At 44.7% G+C, this 19,451-nt stretch overlaps 1 protein-coding gene across 1 annotated transcript in view; it reads right to left on the bottom strand.

Annotated features, from left to right (window-relative positions):
- The window catches only part of LOC145412535 (3-oxoacyl-[acyl-carrier-protein] reductase FabG-like), a 299,121-nt gene extending 283,941 nt beyond the window's left edge, over nucleotides 1-15,180 (bottom strand). The window contains exon 1 of the mRNA XM_080282430.1: nucleotides 15,067-15,180. Within this exon, the coding sequence (XP_080138556.1) occupies nucleotides 15,067-15,115 (49 nt within the window). The 5' untranslated portion in view covers nucleotides 15,116-15,180. The remainder of the gene's footprint in view (nucleotides 1-15,066) is intronic.
- Between the last annotated feature and the right edge of the window lie 4,271 nt (nucleotides 15,181-19,451).

The following is a 19,451-nucleotide window of genomic DNA, read 5'->3' as shown; positions in this document are numbered from 1 at the left end:
ATCATTACCTTCGCTCATACACCATTACCAAATGCCAACCTCATTCTGATAATAATACTATAAACATATATGAACACTGCACATACGATAAACACCCATTCTGTGTTCACTGAGGCAGGTAAAAGGCACTGTAATTACCTGCACTTCACTGCCACATCAGCGGTGTTGTAATCACTATTTTTCGCTCACACACCATTACCAAATGCCAACCTCATTCTGATAATAATACTATAAACATATATGAACACTGCACATACGATAAACACCCACTCTGTGTTCACTGAGGCAGGTAAAAGGCACTGTAATTGCCTGCACTTCACTGCCACATCAGCGGTGTTGTAATCACTATTTTTCGCTCACACACCATTACCAAATGCCAATCACATTCTGATAATAATACTATAAACATATATGAACACTGCACATACGATAAACACCCACTCTGTGTTCACTGAGACAGGTAAAAGGCACTGTAATTGCCTGCACTTCACTGCCACATCAACATGTGTTGTCACTCACACAGCTGGACAGATACTGATGCGCGCTTGGTCAGGGGTGGGGTGGGGGGCCCAGGGGGTGGGAGGTGGGGCCCCAGGGGGGGGAAGAGGGAGGTGGGGGTCGGCTGGAGTGAAAGAACTTAATAGCTACTCTCCCTTGAAACAATTGGCGCACGGAAAAAACGCGGGGTATTCAAAATATTCACAAACATTCGAGAATGACACCCGCGGTTTGGTCCAGTTTTTGCAACGTCATTCTGGAATGACACCCGCGGTTAAAGGGTTAAAAAAAAAAAAAAAAAAAAAAAAAAAAAAAAAAAATCGCTTTCCACAACTCACACAGATAGTGATAACCACCACAATACATTATTGCACTACTGTATACTGTTCACTGCCCATACAATGCTTTACTGTACATTCATCATTTGGTATTTACAGGGAAAGTGTTGGTACAGAAAACCCACTGTACATTAACTGTTCTATCCATCTATTGCCAGACGCCTCAATCCCGTTTGGGGTGGCCACAAACAAATCGCCTCCAAGTCACCCTGTCCCCCGCCATTTCACTCCCCTGCACCCAACTCACACCCCCCTCTCTCATATACCTCTCCACCCCATCTCTCCATCTCATCCTCGGCCTCCCCCTCCCTCTTTCCCCCTCCACCTCACTCACATACACTCTCCTCGTCAGTCTTTCACCCTCCATCCTCTCCACATGGCCAAACCACCTCAGTGTGTTCCTCATAACGCTTCCTATCACATCCACATCAACACTACAACGCTCCTTTATATCCTCATTCGTCAGCCTGTCTCTCCATGTGACTCCACAGGCTCCTCTTAAATAACTCATTTCCACGGCTCTCACTCCTGACTTGTGTCCTTCCAACAACGTCCAAGCTTCACTTCCGTACGTTAGAGTTGGTATCACAATACTGTCATGTAGTAACTTTTTCACTTCCATGCTCACTTCCCTGTTTCTTATCACTGCTTTCAAAGAACCAGCAACCTTTCTTCCCTGCTGTACCCTTTCAAGCACTTCACCCTCCAAACCTCCATCCTTACTCATCACACTACCCAAGTACTTAAACGTACTCACATTTTCCAATTCCTCACCATCCAACCTTGCTGTACATTCACTGACCTCACCTCTCTCAAAGACCATCACTTTACTCTTCCCTACATTCACCTTTAGATTCCGTTTCCTACACACTCTCTCAAACTCATCCACCAAGCCTTGCAGCTCTCCTTCGTCTTCACTCAACAACATGGTATCATCTGCAAACAACAGTACAGGGAGTTTCCAAACACTATCCTCTCTCACCAGGGCCACTCCAACATCCACTACCCTACCTTGTACCTCTTTTATTACCCCATCCATGTACAGATTGAACAACCCTGGAGACATGACACATCCCTGTTTCAAACCAACTTTCAAAGAGAAAAATTCACTTAGTTCACCATCCACACGCACTGCAGCCTTCGCACCATCATACATACTCTTCACAGCATTCAACAACTTCCCATCTATTCCATATATTCTTAACACTTTCCACAATCCTAGTCTATCCACCCTGTCATATGCTTTCTCCAAATCCATGAAAGCCGCATACAACTTCTTTCCCTTCTCTAGAAACTTTTCCACTAAAGATCTGAGAATGAATATCTGATCTACACAACCTCTTCCCTTCCTAAAGCCTCCCTGTTCTTCTCCAACTAATTTCTCTGTTCTTTCTCTAACTCTGTCAATAAGTATCCTACCATACACTTTTCCTATTATACTAAGAAGACAAATGCCCCTATGATTACCACACACTTCTTTTTCCCCTTTTCCTTTGTACAAGGGAATAATTATACCTGACTTCCAATCCTCCGGGAGTCTACCTTCCTCCCAGGTCAATCTGCACATCTTCCACATCCATTCTACTACTATCTCTCCCCCATGCTTCAGCATTTCACCACACACTCCATCAATTCCTGGGGCTTTCCCTGATTTAACTTTCTTCATTGCTTCCACAACTTCTATCCTACTGATTTCTTCCTGTCTTCTCACCTCCCTCCTTCTCCCAGCCATTCCCCAGCCACTTATACTTGCATTACTTCCATCCTCCACGTTCAACAATTCCTTAAAGTGTTCTCTCCATCTGCTCACTTTTTCTCCCTTCTCCACTAGTAATCTACCATTTTTATCTTTCACTCCCCTGCTAACTTCACTTCCACCCTGTCTTACTCTTTTCACCTCTTTCCAGAACAGTTTCTTACAGTCCCTCCACTTTACACTCAAATTCCTTCCAAATTCCTCATCCACTCTCTTCTTACTCTCTCTTACTAATCTTTTCACCTCTCTCTTCCTTTCTACATATAACTCTCTCTTCCGCCTCTCAACTTCTTCCACATCCCTATTTCTCATCCATTAACTGTTACATTACAGTAAACACTGTCTATCTATCTATCTATAGCCCGACGCCCTAATCCCGCAAAGGGTGGCTGCAGACAAAACGCCTCCAAGTCACTCTGTCACCCACCATTTGACACCCCTCCCCCCAACTCACCCCCCCCTCCCTCATATACCTCTCAACTCCATCCCTCCACCTCATCCTCGGTCTACCCCTCCCTCTCCCTCCCTCCACCTCACCTACATACACCCTCTTAGTCAGTCTTTCATTCTCCATTCTCCATTCTCTGTACTACATGTTATTATAGAACAGCAAATCAAAGCAAAGTAATGGAGGGAGGTCTTCTCATGATGCTGAAACTCAGAGACTGATGCAGCGTTCAACAGGATGCAGAAAAGCATATGTGTATGTGTGTGTGTGTGTGTGTGTGTGTGTGTAGGGAGGCCACGCAGGTCAGTGTTTCCTGCACATCCGTTCTTTTACCGAACAAAATTTGTTAAATGAACATAATATTCGGCCAGCTCATGGTGGTCAAAATCCATAATTCATTGAAAGAGGGTTCGGTATACCGAGGGTATACTGTACAATGTGTAATGAAGTCAATAAATGCCTGCATTGCCCAAAGGTGAAAAGGGGATCCTCTCTGTAGCTCTGCAGTAACGTGTACACATGTTATGCGCGAGGGCCTGAGTTCGAATCTCAGCCAGAGCAGTGACTAGTTTGCTGAGCTTCATTTAACTTGTACATTGGCTGGCAGCAGTGTGGGATATGAGGAGAGGCTTGGTTGGTTATTTTGTGTTGTTCCTTGGATAGCTGACAGTGTCCTTGTCCTTACATCCCAGGGATGAGCTGTTCGGTGTGGTCCGTAGCCTCACCAGTGGTGGCCTCCGATGCTACACTACCATGTGTTCGAAACTCACAGAATTAATTACCAAGGGGAAAACAGGGGTGTAATGGGGTCTATAAAGGCCAACATTGCCCAGAGGCAAAGTGGGGGATCCTCTCTTTGGCTCAGTGGTAACGTGTGCACATGATAAGCGCGAGGGACGAGTTCGAATCTTGGCCAGACCAGTGATTAATTTGTTAAGCTTCACTTTGTTTGTACAAATGTTTGCCATAAGGTGGTGTGAACTCGGACAGCTTTGACAGTTTTTTACTTGGCAAGCTGCAAGATAAAACACAAATGCAAAATGTTGAATGTCAGCACCTCCTCAGGCTATGTGTGAGGGTTTTCAATGCATGCAAAGTGAATGTTTCAGTTAATTATCATTTCCTTGTAGTAGAGCCGGAAGTAGCATCCAAGTTCATATCACCACATGGTATGAACTTGGACACCCTTTATATGCCCTCGGACAGTCCTTGATTTATTCATCAACAGTAAGAGCAGCAAAATCTGCTGTGGGTTTCGGACACCATGGTGCAACTTCGGGCACTCTTCGGCTTTTTAAAAAAAGCACCACTGAAAACCTAAACCTTCAGAGAGGTACCATATAGGAAAGGAAAAGTATTACATACAGTACAGTATATCTCATTACTGAAATAGAAAACTTAAATGCAGCTTTGCAAGAACTGATTATATGAACATTGTATCAACTAAGGCCATGCATTAACATTAACATCAAACATCATGAAAGTTTAGAGTTAACAGCAGGCTCCTGTAGAATCTGAATAATATCCTCTTTTTCAACATCACTGCAGTCATGAACAGTTGGGTTTGCAAACATGTTAGCGGTCTCAGCGACATGTTTTAACCCCTACACCGCGGGGGTTGTTTTTGCGCTCACTGCGCGTCCCGCGAGGATATTCGTGCTCTGACTGACTTTTTAAAATTTTTGCCAAAAATCAGTTATTACTCCTAGAATATTAAAATTAAATATGAATATGGCACATACCTTCAGCTTTCCTCTGGGATGTTTGCTGAGCCTTCGTCGTCTACCGTAGGACTTGTGGAGACTTCTGGAGTTGGGTAATGAAGTCTCCACTTTACACTTCCCGATACCCCGTACTATGGTTACCACTGCCTGATATTATAACTACAAACACTATTCTATGAATCTGAAGTAGTTTGGAATCCATATTCCAAAAAAAAAAAACTGTGAAAGCTATGTAAATTACGAGCGCATATGAGCTTTCTTCCCGTACTGGTTCCCCAATGATATTCTGAGGCGGATCTGTCATTTATTATCTATAAACATACACTTTATATTCCTAGTACCTTATTACACTTATTTATATATACAATATTTATCTATAAGTTTCTTTCAGTACTAGTAGTTTATTTTCACTCCAGGCATTCACTATCTCATCCTGTATACTAGCGTAGAGAGCGAATCTGTCACTTTCACTTTCATTACTCTCAATATTCATACATGCTAGAGTGAAACTTTCACTTTCATTACTCCTAGTATATATACCGTACCGGTACTCGTATTCTTATATTACTACAGTACTTATTTACATTTCTATTTACATTATTTTATTTACATTATTTACATTTCTATTTTATTTACAATATGTTATGCACTGTCACTTGCAGTAACTTATAAAACTATTTTCCACTGTTCAGATATATTTACATTCATTGCTTTCACTTGCTGTTTACACATTATTTACACATTATTTACATTTCCACTTGCACTGTTTTAGAGTCACAAAAAAGGTCGTAGTCACTGTCCATCATTATCATTAATAAATTAGCCAATTCACGTTCCACAGCAGTCACTTAGCCCTTTACCCCTTTCCACATGAGGTTTAGTAGGGGTAGAGGTCACAGGGTCTTTTGCATGGGGCTAAAAAGGGGCTAAATTGGACAGGCGCGAATCCAACGTGGTTTCACCTTGAGAGACGACAGTAAACTGAATGCTGTGGCCTAGGGGCAATGAAGGGCTGCCAATGTCAGTGTGGTCACAGCTGCTAATATATAGGCTATGAAATGATAGGCAGGAAATCTAGACAATACATAATAAATTAGGTAGTTCCAGGTGAATGTAAATATCACTTAGGCTTCTCCCTTCCTTTCTTATATACAGTAATCACTCCAATATCCGACGTAATAGAGCCATTGGTAGGTCCGGTTATTGGTTTTGTCCGGATATTGGGCCCCAGCTTATGGACTTGTACTTATGGACCCTAACTCAGAGAAACACCTATACAACTCCCTCTGGATATGCATAGCACCTATTTAAGACCCAAATCACACCAATAAGGCACATAAATGACTGAAATAAATGCAAAAGAAACATAAAATGAGGGTTTAGAAGTATGTTCATACATTAATAAACATTCTGGTACTTATGGATCCTAACCTAGCCTAACTCAGAAAAACACATTCCTACTGCACATGCATGAGGTAAGTATAGTATGGAAAAAAGTACAGTATGAAACATTCTGGTAAGTATAGTATGGAAAAAAGTACAGTATGAAACATTCTGGCTACTTACAGCAAGTCCCTGGCCACCTCGATGAATAACCGCCTCCTCTCGGACTCTGACAGTAAGAACGATTTCCTGAAGCACTTGCAGTACACTCTTCCTGAAGTCTTGCACTGAACTTAGTCAATAACACACAGAAGTCCGTTCTCTTCACAGTGTTCACTTTTGTCCACATAATGCTCCATTGTAACTTAGTGTTGCACATTAACTTTTCCCATTTTTTTCCCAATTTCAAAAGCCAAAACAAAGAAGTCTATCTACATTAAATTTATTTTCCACTGAGTCTTTTCTCTCAACTCGAAAACCTTAACACAACACACCGTTTTTTTCACTGCACAACACTCAAAATTCCCGTGTGGTCTAGTGGAGAAGTTATTGCTGTTTATTCACTGTCAGAGTCCGAGAGTATCACTGGCAGGCGACCTAGGGGTGCATCGCTGGGTCGTGGTGATGGCGTACCCACTGCAGAGGACTCTGAGGAAAGCCGCAAACTCACGTCGAGCGGTGACTCCACCGTGGCTGATGTGCTGGGGTGTGGCTCGAAGCATGAGGGCCTGTCTTGGGGAGGCAACGGAGTGGAGCCAGGGCTTGGCACAGCAGGGGTTACAGGCCTGAAAAAACTGTCAATCGTTGACTGACGCAAGGACCGACGATTCTGACGATTGATGATGCGCTGCCTGAAAGCACGCACTTCCTCCACGAGTCCCAAGGGCCCCATCTCCCTGTCGCAGTCTGGGTGTTCCAGGTAGTCTAGGACGAACTCTAGATGTTCCCGGAGTGCGCTCAGCTTGGGGATGGCTGGAGTAGTGTCCTGCTGAGAGGAGTCCGCATCATCGTCACCTTCGTCGTCGGAATCTTCAAGTTCGGTACTAACAACAGCAACCGAAGACGCGATCTCGATATCAGACAACGTCTGATACCCAGGATCGCCCACGTCGTCGTCCAACCACTCACGAACATCGTCCACATCAACATCGTCGCCGTGCGTACGTAGCCGTGCATGGAAATCATCCACGTCAAACCCTAGAAAATCGTACTCCACATCCGTTTCGAGAAGCAGACGAGACCAACCATTTTCAAGAGTTTTCACAGGGACTTCCTTCCATGCACTAGCTCAGTTGTACAGCGCAGACTTGATGTTGTAGCGGCGAAGGTTTTCCAAAGTCCGCTTGCCTCGTGTGTCCCGTCCTTCCCTGCGCTCGTCCTCGTCCTTGAGAACAACCATCACCTCGTCCAGGAACTTCCGACGGTATAGGCGCTTTGTTGCCACGATCACTCCTTGGTCCATGGGTTGAATGAGAGCAGTCGTATTAGGTGGCAGAAACATGCACCTAATACGGCCATTCTCAGCAACCAAGTCCTTGTCGCACGGGTGGGCAGGTGCATTGTCGAGCAGAAGGAGAGCCTTTACCTGGTCGCGAGGGATTCCCAGTGTCTTCGTCTGGTAATGGATGACCACCTTGACGAAGTGACGGTGAAACCAGTCTTTGAAAATCACAGCTGTGAGCCATGCTTTCAAAGAATGGTACCAGACGACAGGAAGAACATCCATCACCCCACGAAGGCACAGAGGCTGCTTTGCACGGCCAACAACAACGGGCTTAAGCCGGTGCATGCCGTTAGCACTGGCACAACACAAAGCAGATATCCGTTCTTTGGAAAGCTTGCGGCCAGGTACACGCTTCTCCGTCTCATCGGCTAGAGTGTTCGTTGGCAGCGAGCGATAGAATAGGCCAGTTTCGTCAGCATTGTAGACTTGACCATGAGTTAGGCCCTCCCTGTCGATCAAGCCTTTCACCTTGTGCCGAAACTCGTCAACTCCATCCTCGTTAGCGTCCAATGCTTCGCCATGTGCTTTACGGTTAGTAAGGCCATGTCGCAACTTGAACGCGAAGAGCCAACCCTTGGATGCCTTGAAGTCTAGGGCGTCGTGAAGCCTTGCGAACTTCTCAGCAGCAGTCTTCAGCTCCGTTCCACGTACCATCACACCAGCTGCACGTTGCTGTCGATACCAAATCAACGTGGATCGGTCGATTTCTGCAAACTTGGGGGTAAACATAACCTTCCTTTCCACGTTGCGTTTGCTTCTCGACGAGAAGTCAGCCGTGTACTGCATGAGTTTGTCTCGGGAACGTTTGATATCGAACAAAGTCGACCGGGCCAGGTTATACTCGCGGAGAATGCGGGAAGAAGACCAACCCGCATCAACTTTCTCCAATATCTCCCTCTTCTTTTCCAGAGTCAACACCACTCTCTTCCTTTTCTCAGGTGGCGGGGGCCATCATCACACACACTAAGAGGAGGCCCGAGAGCAGCAGGAGGCCCTGCAGCAGGTAGGGCACCACCACAAAAGCAAGCACGTGGGCAGCCATTGCGAAGAGCGTAGGTCCAGTCGCGGTGAGAGACAGGCGGGAAGTGGGGAGGATGCAGCGGCGCTCTATCGGACGTCGGAGGAATGATGCACCAAAACAATGCTCTCCTGCGGCGCGCGCGGCAAGTTCAAATTACGGACAGGAATTTTTTTTTTTTTTTTTTTTTTTTGGGGGGGGGGGATGTTGGATCCCAGGATGATCAGGTCCGGGTAGTGGGGATGTTCGGTTATTGGGCGTCCGGATATTAGAGTGATTACTGTATATTTTTATTATAAGAACAGGTAATACGGCATATTTCAAGGGGAAATAAACAGGGAAAATTAGCGAACGAGTGCACGTGAGGTGTTGCCAGGTGATAATCAGCCCATTCCAGATGTATGGCAGTATCAAATACCTTTTCTCTTTCTTTTATATATTATTTTGTATAAGAATAGGGCAAAGGGCACATTTCAATGGATAAAATGAGTGGAAAAATCCGTCCAGCATTTGTGTAGCGCAGCGCAACTGGTCAGGCGGGAGGAGAGAGTAATAGAGGGGAGGTAAGGAGGGGGGGAGTCAAGGACAGGAGAAAAATGGCTAAATTGTCAACAGTGGATGGGAGTATAGGTGACATTAGCAGAACTGTTTATAGGTGGACACTGGTAGTGCTGATAGATGATACAAGCCACCACTTAAAAGACCGGGCAAATTCAAAATAACACAGAATCACAAAAGTGACACCCCGCGGTATGATCCCTTGCTCCCAAGCGTCACGAAAGTGACGCCCCGTGGTTAAGGGGTTAAGAACCTGACATGGATTGATGGTGTGACACTTTCAATTACTGCACTGAAGTGCTTGTATTGATAGGTTCCTTTTTTGGTTGCCTCCTACCTTCTGGTGGCACACCTTCAAGTGTCTTCTCCAGTTGACTAAAATATGCCTGAAGCTGATCCTCAGAAACCTGGCACGACTTGGCTTGACATTTTGTGAGATTCGGAGAGTGAGCTTGTCCTTATGACAGTTACAGGAAAGAATGCACCCAGTCTACCCCCTGGTAGGCTGTCCTTGAATCACTTAACAATTACTCTCCTCTGGTCTAAGTATGCCTTGAGGAGGTAGTAGAGGTCCATTTGATCTGGAGGTAAGCCCCTGTCAGACAAAACTATTATGTACTTCACAAGGAGCTCCTCCTCCTCGCTACTAATTGCCAGCTGCTCTGCATTTCTTACTATGGATTCCAGACACACGGTCATGCAGAGTACTTTTGCTGATGATGTTCTTTGTTGCAGTTTCTTTAACACTTAGTTTTTCTGTGCACATGTCCTTAACTGCCTTTTAAAAGGTGGATTCTGCAGGTTTTCCTTTGGCCTGCTGGCCACTGTCCTTTCTTTTATGTGGTTTAGGCATCACACAGAGGCCTTATATTCACTATTTACTGCTAAAGAAAGGAAAATATTTATGTTACAAACACAAAAGCAAGCATTCCTGAATTCACACGAGGTAAAAAAATTTAAATATTTTAAAATAATCACTGGTTCTGCAAGTTAATGTACCGGTAAATCATCAGCCATAATATTTAAATAGCAATATCACTGATGTTAGCGTTAAAACAAAAACAAAATCGCCTCTTTAAAGGTCCAAATGTCACCATTGCTAGCACATGCAAACTGGTGAAGATGTTCAAGGTAAGTTACCCACTTACATAACTAAAATTGTGTGCTATTACATTCACTCTGCTACTATTACTTTCCGCACAATTATTTCATAAAAACTTCTTTTTTTTTTTTTTTATATCCAAGTTAACACCACGTTCAAGTTCACAGCACCTTACAGTGCTAATTGTAGTAATATAACAATTCGTGGTTTAATTTCTGTTCTGATTGCAGCATTCAAAATACACACACTGTTTGACACAGCCAGGGATGGTCTGCCATAGAAAAAAAGACTACAAAGTTTGAGGCAGCCACGGTGAGACTGGACTTCAATTAATGGATCTGGGCATTTCACGACTGGATTTCCACGACCCTCGTGCGGCAGCAAATTTCAACGTCCACGAGTCACTGGATGAGTGCTAAACTTCATCATCTGCAGTAATCTGTTGATGGAAGCTCTCCAATATATCTTAGATTTTGCTCCCGAACAGCATTCAAAAACTGTATGCAAAGGGGAAAGTAGAAAGCACTGTGTAGTTCTCCTGGAATGTTAATGATAAAAATCATGATAAAAATCATCTTCAGGTATCTTGACTGAGTACACATACACTTTACGAAGTTGAAGCACCTTACCAAAACAGTTTCTCTTTTTCATGATAGTCTGATAAACAGCAACCTCTCAACTAAAGCGAGTTTAAACAGCACGTTTTCGTTTTAACAAGAGCAAATATTTCAGGAGATATGTTTAACTAACATGGGTTTCTCGATTTAACGCAACTTTACATGTACGTGATGTTTTTAAATTAGCTGCACACGCCTTAGACAGTCCCATGGGTCATACCTTAATATATAACGATTTTATCGTAAATCGGGAGATTGAAACATTATAAAAGGGGGTTATGTCAACTCAACTTCCCAAAGTCACCTACCCAAGAATGAAACAAAAATGATAATCCACCTTAATTACTTCCCGTGTCGGTCCAAATTGTCTCCAAGACCAAAACAAACACTATCACACCAATACAGCCAGCGTTACTCACATACAGCAAATCACTGCAACAACACAACAAACAAAACGCAACATTGGCCTGGTGCTTCATGATGTACAGGCCTACAGTAACACGATGCTTGGCTGAGAGGTGACGATAGCTGGGGGACACACGTGAATGAGTGGAAAAGACAGAGATTTGAAGGGGTGGCGGGACCACAACAGAACCAAAACAATGCTCTGCACACTGGGGCTACCATCTTGCCTGAGACAAGCGACGGTCACCTTGCGTGTGCCTGGTGGTTTGTACGAAATTTTCCAATGGCAATATTGTTATAGCAGGAAATTTATCGTAAATCGGATTTTGGGGTGGAACTTTTCTATTATTGTTGTAGCGAATTATTGTATACCGAATCAAAGTAAAACGAGTAGTGACTGTAATTTATTCAGTTGAAAAAAATATAGATTTTATCTGTTTCATTATGGCAAATTAAGTCTTTACATATCAGGACAGCAGAACAAGGAGGGGGAATGGCAGGAAGTGGGGGAGTGGGGTGAGGAGGAACAGCAGCAGACAACGAGTGATGCGTAGATGAAGTGATGCTGTGTGTTATTGTTTGTGACCTACTTATTGTAATGAAAATGTTGCTTTTACTGTATTGTTTCTATGACCTACTAATGCATTAATAATGTTGAGGAACTTTCACAATGCCGTGAAAAAAGCACAATTGAAAGAAAAACCATGTAAAAAACGAAAACAGTACTGTATGTATTTGGGGAGAAGTAAACAATGCTTCGGCCCAACTAGGGATCAAATGTTGTTTACTTCTCCCCAAATGTACTGTTTTTTGTTTTTTAGATGGATTTTCTTTCAAATTAATATTGTTGCCTTTAAGTCTAGAGTAGCATAACTTCCCAAATGGATAGACTTTCCCAGAGTCCAGGAACGTAACCCCCAATATTATCACTGTTTCTTACGGGAAAATTTTGTTTAAATAATACGTTTTTAGAGAATGCAACCTCTCCAGGAACATAACCCTTGTGTTATTTGAGAAGTTACAGTATTTTTATTATTTCTGGAGGGTAAATAAACATTTCTTGTTAACATTGTTTCCTCACTGTTTTCACCTGTGTTTCCCTGACAACTCGTTTGATCTGTCAGCATAATGGCAGAAGGGACTGTCCTAACCAAAGTGTTCAATTAAACCTAACCAAACCAAACTTAACTGTACCTAATTATTTAACATACCTAACCTCCTGCTGGGAAATTGGAAAATGAAACCCACCTTTGAGTACATTAAAGTTCTTCTATCTATCTATTGTTAGACGCCATAATCCCGTAAAGGGTGGCCATTAAACTTTGAGTTATTTGTTTTATGGGACGCGGCACTAACCCTCCACTTGTTGACACGTAGGGAGCATGTTTGGGTTGGTTATATAGTTACCACCCAACATTGCAAATGGTTTCTTGGCTTACAGGAAACCATTTGGCTTGTCACGCAATGTAAAGCCACCTGTAACAGAACGAAAACCAATAAGAAGAGACAGGAAAGATGGGAGAAATAGGAAGAGAGGAGGGCAAGCACAGAAAAAGAATGATAAGGCTAAAGAAGAAGTAGGCAGCACTACATCAAGTGAGTGGATGAAGTTTCTTCCATTATGCCAAAAACGAACACCCGTAGGTACGGTACAGCTTAACCTGCCGTGTCCCGGAGACGTGAATTCACGTCCTCACATGATGTGCACTCATATCCCGGAGACGTGAATTAACGCGGCAACATTGCAAGGTCCCTAATTTGCACAATTTTCAATTTTCGCGAGTGATTTTTGGCACGTATACACGGGACACCTTCCTCTATTCCTCTACAAGATGCCAAGCAGGGACAATGCCTTACACCGCATAACCTCTCCCCCCCCCTGCACGCTATTGTCTCGGCAATTCACCTGTTACCAGTGACCTGGCCAATAAAGACATTCAGGGCCAGAGTGATTCCCCAATCGATGACAATGTGGAGGACAAAGTTTACATAGGATTAGAGGAAGAAACAGTCAGAAATGATGATCAGGTAATGTGGGAAAAAAAGGTCATGAATGATGATGAGTTAGTGAGTGAAACAATGCTTATAATGCCTATATTACTGTTTGAAAACCAATATACTCTTGTACTACATATAAATTCGTACCAAGTAAATAAATACGGTTTATGAGTGGATAAAATAGTTACACTCCCATAGAACTCGTTTTCTTTGGTGCCAGCCTGTCAGAAAACCCAGTCAGATAAGGAGGTACTCGTACCTAGATCGAGTATTTAAAACCTCAGGTGAGCGATTTCTCTATGAATTTTCGATGTTTCTCACCAAAAGCGGATGTTTGAGCCCAAAAAAAAAGGTCCAAAACTGTCGGGACTGGGGCGTACCACTGTCCAGAAAACGTCAGGATGGGGCGGGTTAAGGAAAGTGATGATAAATCAGGGGAGAAATATTTTGGATAATATCGGTTTTCAGCCCTTAATCATTCCCGTGAATTTTATTATGTTCAACACACCCGTCTCTTCAAGTTCATCAACATTTTCCTTATACACTTCCGTCGCAAATTGGTTTTAAGGAAGATATAATAATATTTGGGTGTCCCCATCCCACCCTCCCCCTTCCAAGCCAGCAAGGATGACTCGCTGTCTCAATGAAATTCGGTTCAAACTGAGCTGTCAACGTCATGAAAAGCGAGCCAATCACAGCTGTCACCAGATCACCTACAGCCAACAAGTGTTTGCGCTGCTACCCCAACTACCTCCAGCTTTCATTTCAAAATCAGAGTAGATATGGCAGTCCAGTGATGCAGGCGTCCCTCGGTTCCCGGCCGCATTTTTCAAAGGTGCTTTGAAAACAACAATTCAAGCATTGAATTTTGTAGGTCCCACAGTGTCTTGCCCCTATATGTTCAGTGTCCCTGTCTGACGAGTAAGGTAAGAAGATGTAAGGTTTGAATAGTAGGTTACTTTCAGTTAGGGTTAGGTTGGGTTGGATTAGGTTAGGTTTGATTAGGGTAGGTTGTTAGGTTAGGTTAGGTTAGGTTGGGTTAGGGTCAGCTCGATTAGGTTTTAGGTTAGGATAAGTTTGAGCTTTGTATTTTACCCATGAAACCTAGTTTTTTTCCAATGGATTTTGGTATGATTCATTTGATTTTCAGCTTCAATTCAGTCTGAAATGACCATTTTCTGTGTTTCTTCCCTCCCTAAAACCCCCAATTCCCCAAAGATCCCTCATTATTGCAGGGGGACGGGGGGTGAGTCATATCTCAAAAGCTGGTCATTTCCGACAGTAATGATGCTCAAAATTGAATGAATCGCATCAAAGTCCATCAGAAAAGCCTAAGTTTCGTGGGAAAAAGCAGTATGGGCAGAAAAACCGATATTAATCAATATTTCATCAGAAAAAGGTAATTTACTCCCCTGAGATGTCAGACAAATGCAGAACACAAACTGGAGGAATATGAACTGAATTAGTATGGTCATTCTGCTGCTTAAAGTAAAGCGTACACTTACCCTAATATGTGTCACATAGTGAGGGGATTAGACCAAGCCATAGCTGGAGAAAATAACAGTATCGCTTTTGGCATAATACATACAAAGTACGTACTCATGAACTACAAACTGTGCAAATACAAGTTTGTCAGTCACTCCTAGACCCACTGAGTAGACAACATACACATATGCTACAAAACGGATACTTAACAGATCCTCTGTGATCATCTTACCAGTAATAATAGCAATTTTCCCAGAAAGTTTTGAAGTACCACTCATCATGATCACAGTTTTATCAGCTGGTGTAAGCTTCGCCTTTTCAACGGTACCTCAAAGAAGGAAGTATGACGTCACGTACGAGTATTTACAACAACCGCGTGCAGGTGCTAAACAAACATTTACAGCTGGGAACATACAAGCAGTGCTCCCACTTTTAGGGAATTATCCCTAGATTTGGAACTTTGAGGAACTTTGGGAATAATCTCGGGATTTCGAAAAATTGAGGGACTTCTAGGGATTTATTTTAAACATCAGAGATTATACAGGGAATATGCCCATATGCACTTAAACCGCACCGGCGCCAGTATAAAATCTATCTATCTCTATCTATTGCCAGACGCCTCAATCCCGTTTGGGGTGACCACAAACAAATCGCCTCCACGTCGCCCTGTCCCCCGCCATTTCACTGCCCTGCTCCCAACTCACACCCCCCTCTTTCATATACCTCTCCACCCCATCCCTCCATCTCATCCTCGGCCTCCCCCTCCATCTTCCCCCCTTCACCTTACTCACATACACTCACTTCGTCAGTCTTTCCCCCTCCATCCTCTCCACATGGCCAAACCACCTCACTGTGTTCCTCATAATGCTTCCTATCACATCCACATCCACACCACAACACTCCTTTATATCCTCATTCGTCAGCCTGTCTATGTGACTCCACATGCCCGTCTTAAATAACTCATTTCCACTGCTCTCACTCTTGACTTGTGTCCCTCCAACAACGTCCAAGCTTCACTTCCATACGATAGAGTTGGTATCACAATACTGTCATGTAGTAACTTTTTCACTTCCCCTGTTTCTTATCACTGCTTTCAAAGAACCAGCAACCTTTCTTCCCTGCTGTACCCTTTCAAGCACTTCACCCTCCAAACCTCCATCCTTACTCATCACACTACCCAAGTACTTAAACGTACTCAGATTATCCAATTCCTCACCATCCAACCTCGCTGTACATTCACTGACTTCATCTCTCCCAAAGACCATCATTTTACTCTTCCCTACATTCACCTTTAGATTCCGTTTCTTACACACTCTCCCAAACTCAGCTCCCCTTCGTCTTCACTCAGCAACACAGTATCATCTGCAAACAACAGTACAGGGAGTTTCCAAACACTATCTAAAATGCCCGCCGTGCCCGCCGCCGGACCTCCCACCTCATCACCCCCCACCCCAGCACCGGGCCGCCACCGCACCACCACCCCAGGAGGACACAACAGTGGGGTTAGTGACCCCGATCAAGAGGGTCACCAAGGCACTACGATCCTGGGCCCTTGTTCCCTGCAATTGCCCCAACCCCAGGTGATCAGGGAAAGGCAACTACAATGTGGGCGGAGCAACTGTCGTCAGAATAGGGGTGGGACTGAACAAGTTTCAGTCCCAGGTAACACCGTATTGACGGCTTTGTTACACCCTCTAGGGCAGGAGGCCCAAGGGCAGGAGGCCCAAGGCTACTGCCTTACAAAGTGTACGAAGGGTAAGGCGACCCAAGGCTCCGGCCTTAGTACACCAGAGAGAGAGAGTTGCCCCAGTGCATCCCTCTCTTGCTGTTCTCCCCTTCAGGAGCAACACCGCACCGACGGTCTATATACGCGGCGGGGAAGGGACGGCCTAGTACGCCCTTCAGTTGTTCCTGATCAGACAGATCAGCTTCCGGCTACGGCCAGAGTACGGATCAGGGTAAAGAGCCCCTGCTACCGTATGTGTAGTCCTTCCCTATTACGGGAGCAACACCACGCCGACGGTCTATATACGCGGCGGAGATGGGATGGCCTAGTACGCCCTTCAGTTGTTCTCGGTAAAATGGGTAGGCACTCGGCTTCGGCCGGGGCACGTACCAGGGTAGAGAAGCCCCTGAAGGTAGTTTCAGTCCGTACTGGAGACAGTGTGGCCTCTGTGCCCCTCGCTCCGGCTTGTCCCCTACTATGGGAGCAACACCGCACCGACGGTCTACATACGTGGCGGGGAAGGGACGGCCTAGTAAGCCCTTCAGTTGTTCCTCGTACACCAGGCAAGTCCACAGCTACAGCCAGAGTACGTACCAGGGTAAGGCGACCCAAGGCTCCGGCCTCAGGACGTACTAGAGAGGACACGAGTGACGTGAGTCCTTCTCCAGCCTCTTTCCCTTGTGGGAGCCCTTCGTCACCACCCGGGAATATAGCCCCGGAGGAGACGCTAGAGTGGTGGCAAGGCCCGATATCGGACTTACCGCCTACGCCCGGGAGTTCCTTGTTCCTGCCCGAGCCCCGTAGGAGACGCTGCCGCAGCCCAGTCCTGACGGCGCCTCTCCCCCTTGGTGCCCGCAGTCCCAGGACACCCAGGCCAGACTCTCCAGCTCCTGACGAACGCGATCCAGGCTCTCTCACTCCACGGAGCCAAAGACGACAGGCCTGACTACTCCAGCTGTTTGGTCCTAGTCCCGAGGGCCACCTATCAGGTCGAGGCCCCCAGACCAGAGGGCCTCCCTGCACCACACTGACGCGGCCCTAGCACGAGGGCCGCCTATCAGGTCGAGGCCCCCAGACGGGAGAGCCTCCCTGCACCCAACCTACGAGTGTGACCCAGAGTGAACGCTGCCTAGGAGACAGGAAAACAGTGACCTTTCCCCCCCCCCCGTGTCAAGAGCAAGTCGGGAAAAAGAACAGTGCACAGTGACTAAGTGAAGAACAGTGTAGTTGATAGTAGCCCACAAGAACTCAGTGTTGGCAGGGCAGAGAATGGACTTTATTGTAATTATCCCAGTCCCCCCATATAAGAGAACTTTCTGTGAACACCTGAGGTGAGGGTGCGCGGGCCAGTCAAAAGCTCGGTTGTGCGTGTCGCCGTGACAAGGTGACAATGTCGAGTGTCGCTATCCGCACCCTACCTCATTTATAGTAATATTTCCCATACAGACTCCCAATCTTGTTTATTCCCTATGTGAACCATTCTATTTATATCCTGCCTAAAAGTGACGCATAAACAATACTATAGATAATTCACGATCTCCCTGTATGAATATTGTAGTGTGTGCTAAGTGTAACTCTATTTTGTGGTGCTGAATAATAACTCTGTGTCTCTGTTCCCCTGTATCTCAAATATCACTCTACGTGTATTGTTACGGTTAGAATTAAGGTAATAGATGTGTTAAGGTATACTGCCTGGTTTTTATGTCCTGTTCCTTTGTTGGTGCTTTACTTCCGGTCTAGAAAGAGGACCCCGCTTCAGTAGCTAGTGTTTTTACGACGAGAAGTCGCCTTAAAAACACCAGCATAACACTATCCCCTCTCACCAAGGCCACTCCAACATCCACTACCCTACCTTGTACCTCTTTTATTACCCCATCCATGTACAGATTGAACAACCATGGAGACATGACACATCCCTGTTTCAACCCAACCTTCAAAGAGAAAAATTCACTTAGTTCACCATCCACACGCACTGCAGCCTTAGCACCATCATACATACTCTTCACAGCATTCAACAACTTCCCCTCTACTCCATATATTCTTAATACTTTCTACAGTCCTTGTCATATGCTTTCTCCAAATCCATGAAAGCCGCATACAACTTTCCCTTCTCTAGAAACTTTTCCACTAAAGATCTAAGAATGAATATCTGATCTACACAACCTTTTCCTTTCCTACAGCCTCCCTGTTCTTCTCCAGCTAATTCCTCTGTTCTTTCTCTAACTCTGTCAATAAGTATCCTACCATACACTTTTCCTATTATACTAAGAAGACAAATGCCCCTATGATTACCACACACTTCTTTTTCCCCTTTTCCTTTGTACAAGGGAATAATTATACCTGACTTCCAATCCTCCGGGACTCTACCTAGTATGAAATACTACACTCAAATATTAACATTTCATTATCGCTTAACCAGTCAACCGTCCAGCGCCCACGTAGAAGGTACTGTCTGACAGAACCCCATTCCCCGATTTGAAATTTCAGCCAGTGAAGATGTAGGAGTCATGATGGATCTCTTGTCAAAGGTTGCCCATCGGCTCACTTGAATTGAGTGCCCCCAGCTGAACAGTGGGCCTCATCGTCAGTGTTTTATAACGTGTGTGTGTGTCACCTGGTAAGTGTATAGTGTCTTCATTTTTGCTTTTTTTTTTTCATGAAATAAATGTTCTAGTGCCTCAGTTTTTGAAGTAAACATTTTTAATGCAGCTGTGCATTTTCATAAACCTTTCTATAGCATTATGCAATGAAAAATCTGGTGACAATTATTTGGGGAATTTTGACCAAATCTAGGGAAATCTATGCAGCCGTCTAGGGAAATATGGCAGTGGGAGCCCTGCATACAAGGTGGATGGAGTAGTTGGTGAATGGGGTGTGCCTGCAGAAGTGGT

The sequence above is a fragment of the Coenobita brevimanus genome, chromosome 93 (genome assembly GCF_032717465.1).
Source record: "Coenobita brevimanus isolate Jiangsu-jjx chromosome 93, ASM3271746v2, whole genome shotgun sequence".
Classification (NCBI taxonomy): Eukaryota; Metazoa; Arthropoda; class Malacostraca; order Decapoda; family Coenobitidae; genus Coenobita; species Coenobita brevimanus.
The sequence above is the reverse complement of the archived record's forward strand: the minus strand, read 5'-3'. Positions and strand labels throughout refer to the sequence as shown.